This window comes from Penaeus chinensis, chromosome 29 (assembly GCF_019202785.1).
Source record: "Penaeus chinensis breed Huanghai No. 1 chromosome 29, ASM1920278v2, whole genome shotgun sequence".
Lineage (NCBI taxonomy): Eukaryota > Metazoa > Arthropoda > Malacostraca > Decapoda > Penaeidae > Penaeus > Penaeus chinensis.
The window spans coordinates 658,982-666,481 of NC_061847.1; the positions used below are offsets into that span (position 1 = coordinate 658,982).

The following is a 7,500-nucleotide window of genomic DNA, read 5'->3' on the forward strand; positions in this document are numbered from 1 at the left end:
TTTAAAATTTTCTGCATCTAAGGTCATTAGCGCCGTATTCAAATATAGCAATAGCGTAAGGCTTGAGGGCAAAGAAGTTTAAACAGTATTACATTGGGCCTCAGTCCCTGTCTCCTAAACCCCGCACAACAACAAGTAAGGGATTGGGGGGCTGCTAGAGCTAGCTATATGGTAGAAACAGCAGTTCATCAATAATGTCATAATTCTATGCTACTCTTAGAAAGTTCTGGGGCTCTCATTCAATTTTTTTTTTAAACAATACATTTTTTTTCTCTCTCATCCTTAACTGTAAAAAAATGGCATATATCGTGTGATTACTTTCAATTTGTTTCTTACTCTATTTACATGTATTTATAGGTGCTTAATATATTTTTGGCATGTCAGATTTCCTTCCTGAATTGTTAGATGAAAATCCAAATGTATAAATTCTCATTTCATTTCCAGTGTATATGAGGGCTTGTCCAAAGTCTCAGATAAATAGATATGGCCTGAGAATGTCTCACATATTCTTTTTAGTATTACAGAAATACAGTTGAAATATATTTTAATAGTAAAAAAATTTGTTTTGTGGCACATGAGTTTCTAAACAAATGGTTAATGGTCAGAAGAAATAAATGTGCTAAACATCAAAAGTCATATAGCACTATAGTAAAGTATTGTGGCAAAGAGGGTAAAAATTATATAATGATTAGGATAAGATGTTATATGTCAAAGGTTGTAGGATGCTGTAGGATAGAATGGTAGTTGAAAGGGTATGGAGGGAAGCAAATGGAATGCAGTGAGCATTTGTAAAAGGAGAAGGGGTTAAAGGTATAGGGCAATCAGATGAAATGGAGGATGTGTGTGTGAGGAAGGAAGAGTAAATGTATGTGGAAAACTACACATGACATTATGAAACAATGAAAGTGTAATACAGCTAGAAATAGTAGTTGTAGAAGTAGGAAAAGAATACAAAGAATGATGTGGGAACTGGGGAAGGCAGTGAAGTATCAGGAAGAATGTCAGGAGGGGAGGGATCCAGAGGACACTGTTGTGACATAAGGGAGTCACATGAGCATCTAGGTGGAAGTGGGGATAATGGGGAAGAAAGAGGGAATGGTGAAACACATGGGAGGAGGATAGGATGGGGTGATTTTTGGGAGAGTGGGTGGAAGAGGGGAACTTGAGGAAGATGGATATTGGCAAATATTTTGAATGTAGAGCAAATAGGAATAGAGGGATTAGAGGGTGGATGAGGGAGTGGAGCATTCTCTTGGGTCATGCATACAAAGTTTGGGATGGCTTCCAGAGTTTCTGGAGGGGAGTTGGGTATGGAGGTCTAAAAAACCAAGGTTTTCTTGCATGGAGAAGAGGGAATAGATGTCTGAGGAGCAGAGGGAAAGGTGGGTGTAAGAGAGTATGTGGTGGAATATTTGGATTATCTGGTGCGGCAGGTAGTGAGAAGGAGGAGGGGTAGGCACCGGGGAAGTGGTAGAGATTGGAGTATCTAGATTTTGATAGGAAAAGAAATTTGATTGGGGGGAAAGAGGGAGTAGAGATAAGATGGTTCAGGGTAGAGGGAAGAGATACTGGGGGAGATGCTGAGTCTTACTGAGAAGATGGGAGGGGAGCAGAGCAAAATAGTTTTGGAATAGGTAGAAAGAGAAAATCCTTATAGGTGTGATTCTTATCAAGCCTCACTTCGAGTGAGGCCTAGTTTGAATAAGAGAAATACAAACTCAAATTCAAGCTTGTAGGCAGGGCAGCTCTTATAAAATACATTATGGGAGCCACCACAAATGGCACATGTGCGTGACTGATCAGAGCTATTTGAACAGTTATGACCAGGGCAGGAGAGGGCAGCACGCTGTGGAGCGAGTGTTTGGCTGGGTGGCCAATACGCCAACATTTCTGACATTGACAGGGAAGGGGTTGATATGGTCAGACAGGGCAAGACACTCCACCAATACAAACTTCAGGAGAAGGTAAAGTCTGTGGAAGCTAATCTTGACAATATTGGTGTAGGATTTGCATTGGTCTCTGGGAGGAATGGTGTATAGCACTGGATTGCCACTGCATCACAGTCAACGAGGCATGCAAGCAAGTCATTTTCACAGTCTGACCAGTCCTTGTTGTAGGCAGGACAATCAGTCAGGGAGACAGAAACAGTTCTGGTACAAGTATTAAGGGAGTGAGGTTGGACAGGAATAGGTTTACCAGTGAAGTCAGTCAGGCAGAGAGTGCATGAGCTTGGGACTCAGATGTAACTGTGACAAAGTGTGAATGACTGTGAAAGGAATTTTGCCTACTTGTTTTTTGAGACATTGTTGTTAGAGTATGAGGCTGTAGGGGGAAGCACAAAGAATTGATCCCACTTGGCTGGCCCAAAAAGGGTACTCAAAAGGTTAGCAGAGGTGGAATCAACAGGACGAGGGCTAGAGGAAGATGGGTTGTTTTGGAGAGAGGCAGTACTAAGGATGCAGATTAGTAATAAGGGGGGTGAGGGTAGACAATGAAGTGGAGTGGAGGAGGATGTTGGGAGAGAGGAAGGGGTGTGTTCTGAAGGTTAAGTAATGGCCTGAGTGGATGATTCGGAATAGCTAGAGTTGACAGAAAACATCAAAAAGGGGCTATTAGTATCAGTGGTCGGAGCTATGATTTTTACCACTATTAAGGGTAAAAATCTTCATTACTGGCCATGGTGAGCTTGAAATAAATGGGAAGAAACAACTCTATCCCTCAGGGGACCCCATGAGGGGTAAGGGACAGGTGATTAACCAAAGGAATACCATGCCCATGGTTCCCAGAGGCTGTTCATGACAGTCACAAAGCCATTCTTTTATCCTTTCAGCACAGCTCTTTAAGCAATGGACAGAAGAAGGGGATGAAGAAGAGAGGCAAAGAGAAAGAGGGAGAAGAAAAGACCATACAAAATTAAATGACATAAGAGCTGAAGTCCAAGGTAGGGTGATCCCCTATATTGGGCCCCAGTCTTCGTCTCCTCAGCCCCCCACAACAACTAGTAAGATATTGGGGGACTGCAAGAGCTAGCTATAGGGTATAAACTGCAGTTCATTAACAATGCCATCCTAACTTTGTTATTCTTTGAAAGTTCAGGGGCTCATTTTCAAAAATATCTTTAAACAATACATTTTCTTAGCTTAACCCATCAGATAGAATGTTTTTATTTATTTTCAAATATTGGAACTGTAAATTAAACAACATTATGCATTAGGAAACTTTTATGCATTTCATATCTTGTACATATAAACAAATCTATACAGTATTTACTATTTCACAGCACCCAAGTTCAAGAAATGGTAATTTTGCAGTTAATGTGCTCTACAATAAGCCTTGAAAATTCCTTATTCCAGTAATAAATTTTCTGTACCTTTTCATACAATAAAGAAACCAGTATTCCTACAATTCTACTATATAATAAATTAGAACACTTTAAGAAACTCATTTCAAAAAGAGTTTAGATAACTTCTCCATACAAGAAGTAAATACATTTACAATATGCATTTCCTCTCAATTAATCCATGGAATCTATTCATGTGGGAAAAAAAATGCTAACTGTTCCACTCAATAAAGAATACAATATCTAAAAGAAAACATTATGCATTTTATATGAATAACTTGTTGTATTTCATATAATTCATTCCTGTCATAAAACACTGATGACATTTCCATGGTTGGAAATATTTCATAACACTATGATCTTCTAGTAACACTATTCAATTAACTCTATAACTGTGGTATATTTTCTTGGTAACTTTTCAGCACAATCAGCATATATACATTTTAAAGATACAGGCCAAAATACTTTTCTCTGGTATTATCAAGTGTTTGTAAACAGGAGGAAAAGGGAGGGTGTGGGAATGGAAGAGAAAGAGACAAAGAGGGAGAAAGAGAGAAAGAGGGGGAGGGGAATGAAAAGATGATGTGAAGGAAAAGGATACTGAAGAGGAGTAAGACTGAAAAAGGAATGGTAGAAGGGAGGGAAATGAAGGAGGTGAGAGAAAGGAAGAAAGAGAAAAGTGTTAGATTAAAGGGAAAAAGGAAAAGAAAATGAGTATGGGAAATAGAAAGAGATGAGTGAGGACGACAGACTGGTAACGAAAGAGAAAAAAATAAGAAAGAGGATTACTCAACTGGACAAAGTGCAATTTCATTCAAGTAACTAGTCTGTCTTAGCTCAAGATTTTTAAAGTCTGAATTACAGAACACATTCTGTTCCCTTGTACGGAGTGAACATGTGTGAGCATCATGTAGCCTTCAGTATGATCTGTCTGCTATCATTGTATTATGAAACATTATAAAGTTATCAGTACCTTATTTTATTTATCTTCTCTTTTTCCACTATGTTTTTGAGGGAACTAATGATTTTGCAGTTTTTATTCCAGCAAGTAAAGAATTTAGTTTCTGTATTTGATATTTACTATTCTTCATGCAGTGTCACATGTTACAATTTTCTGTATTTATAATCAATTTTTAGTTATATTAGAAAGACAACCTACATATATACAAATTCTACCAAAGCACTTTGTTTTACCTTTATTGGAAGGTATTTTAATCTTAGGTTTAAATATTTCTAATAAATCATTATTTATAACTCATGAATATAATTTCTTAATTCTTCAGCATTTCTTAACTCATAGTCTACATAAAATTATTTCAGTATCTCCTTTCTCTAAATACTGTAAGATTCAGGTATCACAAAAACACACACTTAAATTTCACTTTTCTACTGATTAACATCAATCAGAACATTATACAGACACTGAATTTCCAATGTAGTACAATCAAAATAACATGATTTCTGTTTTATAACCTTCTTTTTATCATTAGACAGGGGAAATGCTATATTTTTGGGGAGTTAATTTCAATACAAAACTCTTAGCTTCATTGAAATGCACAACGCATATGAAGTAAACTTCAGCAACTTTTTCCTTCTATGTGGAAGAAATAAAGCCTCATATAAAAGAATTGTGCACAAAAACAGCTGAAATGATTTATCACTGTTTTACAAAGAATATAATATAAAAATAAGAGTGCAATTAATTTCTTAATGGAACTATAGAGTGACAAAATCTCCTTCAGACTTACAGCAATAATATAAGCAGGTACTTGTAATTTTCAGATACAAATAACAAAAAATACAGACAAATTCTAAATTACCTAGTTTTTTGTATCTTTTTTGTAGTTTTTTTTTTTTTTTTTTTATCCTTTAAATTATAATACATTTATTCTTATTTGCTGTTGATTTGTGCATGGAACTCCAGACATACTAATATCTCCATTCTATCTTCTCTACTTGGCAGGAATGGACATCACCTCATCCTCACATGATATCATTGTTAGGTCATATAATGAGTATTGCCAATATTAGCAAAATATAGTAATAATGACTATTGAAACAGCATTATGAGTAATTTTCACTTGTATTTAAAACAGACCATTCAGTAGAGGAATACACCTTCATATATATACAATTCCAATTTTGTGAGTTGGGTGTTGTTCTATTATTTCAGTCAGTTTCTTCTACATGACTGCCATTTGTCCCTAAAGTACATTTAAATCATACTTTACTTAAAATAATCATAACAAGAAGCCCACTGGAAATCAATCTCTGAAACTTCCTGCCATGCAAGTATCATATAACCACCTCCTGTAATTATTTTTAATCATAATCCATACCTCTCTCCACAAACCAACCTATTATAATTTGTATCCCCGACAAATTTGAAAAAAAGAAAAAAATGTGAGCATATTTCCCTTACAATAATGCTTATGGCTTCTAAGTTACCAGTAATTCTGGATCCAGTTATAATAATGCCTTCCAATAGTAATTAGACTGATATTCCAAAACCCTGGCATAATATTCATTAACATTGGAATATAAAAATAACCAAAACAAACCATAACTATGAAAATGAGAAAAAAAGTGTTTAACATATACCTGCATTAATGAATACATTTATATACGTTTATGAGAGTGTGAATGAGTACAAGTACGAGCACGTGAGAGTGAGAGAGTGAGAGAGTGAGAGAGTGAGAGAGTGAGTAGTGAGAGTGAGAGTAGTAAAGTGAGAGTGAAGTGAGTAGTGAGTGAGTGAGTGAGTGAGTATGAGATGAGTGAGAGTAGTAGTGAGTGAGTAGAGTAGTGAGTGAGTGAGTAGGAGAGGAGGAGAGTGATGAGAGAGAGAGATGAGAGAGAGAGAGAGAGAGAGAGAGAGAGAGAGAGAGAGAGAGGAGAGAGAGAGAGAGAGAGAGAGAGAGAGAGAGGGGGGGGGGGGGCATGTGTGTGCATGTGAACAGATTTAGAAGAAAAAAAATATTTATATAAAACAAATATAAATACCACTACTCATAATGCACCAATATATAATTTTTCCTTCTAATCTATAAAAAAATTACACAAAAAATAACAGTATTAAACCACTATGCACACTATTTTCTCTACTTGTTTGCCATCACAATTACTTTCTTGCTCTCCTGTTCATGGTGGCTGAACACTGTGGACAATACCATTTTCCTTTTGGTGGAGCTGTAATACCAACACATGGGTAATGGAACCATTCCACTGGACACTTTGGGTTATCACAAGCAACCATGTCACCATATGATACTTGATTACAGACACAATATCTTGGTTCATTAGGATCATATGACCAGTCTGGATTTTCTGAATTGGGATCAATAAGTGCATCTTGAAGTAAGTCTTCTGAAGGTGCAGGTGAAGCTTCCATAACAGCAGGGGCAGTAAGGCTACTGGTCGATCCCCCATGCTTCTTCTTCTGCTTCTTGTTGCTGGATCCAGTGCTAGTGCTACTACTGCTCGTTGTTGTGGCCGTCTCTTGTGGAAGTGATGAAGCTGCAAGAGCTGTTTGGGCAGCATTTGCTAACTCACTCCCAATGGAGAATTCTGTTGGATGAACACCAGAGGTAACTGCATCATATGATGCCTTGAGACTTGCTGTACGACGACCCTGTTGCATCTGTTGTGTAGCAGCTATTGCTTGAGATGCTGCTGCAGCAATAGCATTACTGCCTGCACCCATGTGGCCCAGTGTGTAGGCTATGGTTGATGATGAGGGAGGGGATGTGGATAAACCTGTCGGCAAGCTGGGTTCTATTCTTTCTTCTTTCTTGATAATCACCGTTGAAGATGAGGACTGCCGACGCTCGGAATTTCGATAACTATGCGTGACGTTACGGTTTTCCTTCTGATTGTCTCTGATAGGTTCATCTAACTCCAGCGATCGCTTCTCTAGCACCTCAGTGATACCAGGGCTGTCAGCTTCAAGTTCACACTTAAATTTCTCCAATTCTTGGTCAAGCTTCCTCATGTAGCGTTCTAGTAAGTCGTGCATGTTGGTCGCAACTTGCACCTTTTCTTCCGCATCGTCCAGCAATTTATAATATTCTTTACGGATTTTCTCGTACTCCGCCTCTCGTTCCTGGGGCTTCATCTTCTTCGCATTGCCGAAGAAGATCTTGATCTGCTCCTCCAGCTGG

The 7,500-nt window shown here is 37.7% G+C and overlaps 1 protein-coding gene across 3 annotated transcripts in view; it reads right to left on the reverse strand.

The window, feature by feature from the left end:
• Positions 1-7,500, reverse strand: part of LOC125040537 (inhibitor of growth protein 3-like) — a 42,564-nt gene that overhangs the window by 22,868 nt on the left and 12,196 nt on the right. The window contains exon 2 of one of the 3 annotated variants that reach the window (XM_047635122.1): positions 6,269-7,500. This exon is cut by the window's right edge and continues 249 nt beyond it. The exons of the other annotated variants lie outside the window; for them this stretch is intronic. Coding sequence (XP_047491078.1) covers positions 6,462-7,500 — 1,039 coding nt within the window. The 3' untranslated portion in view covers positions 6,269-6,461. Of the gene's footprint in view, positions 1-6,268 lie in introns of those variants that run through there. 3 annotated transcript variants of the gene reach the window in all.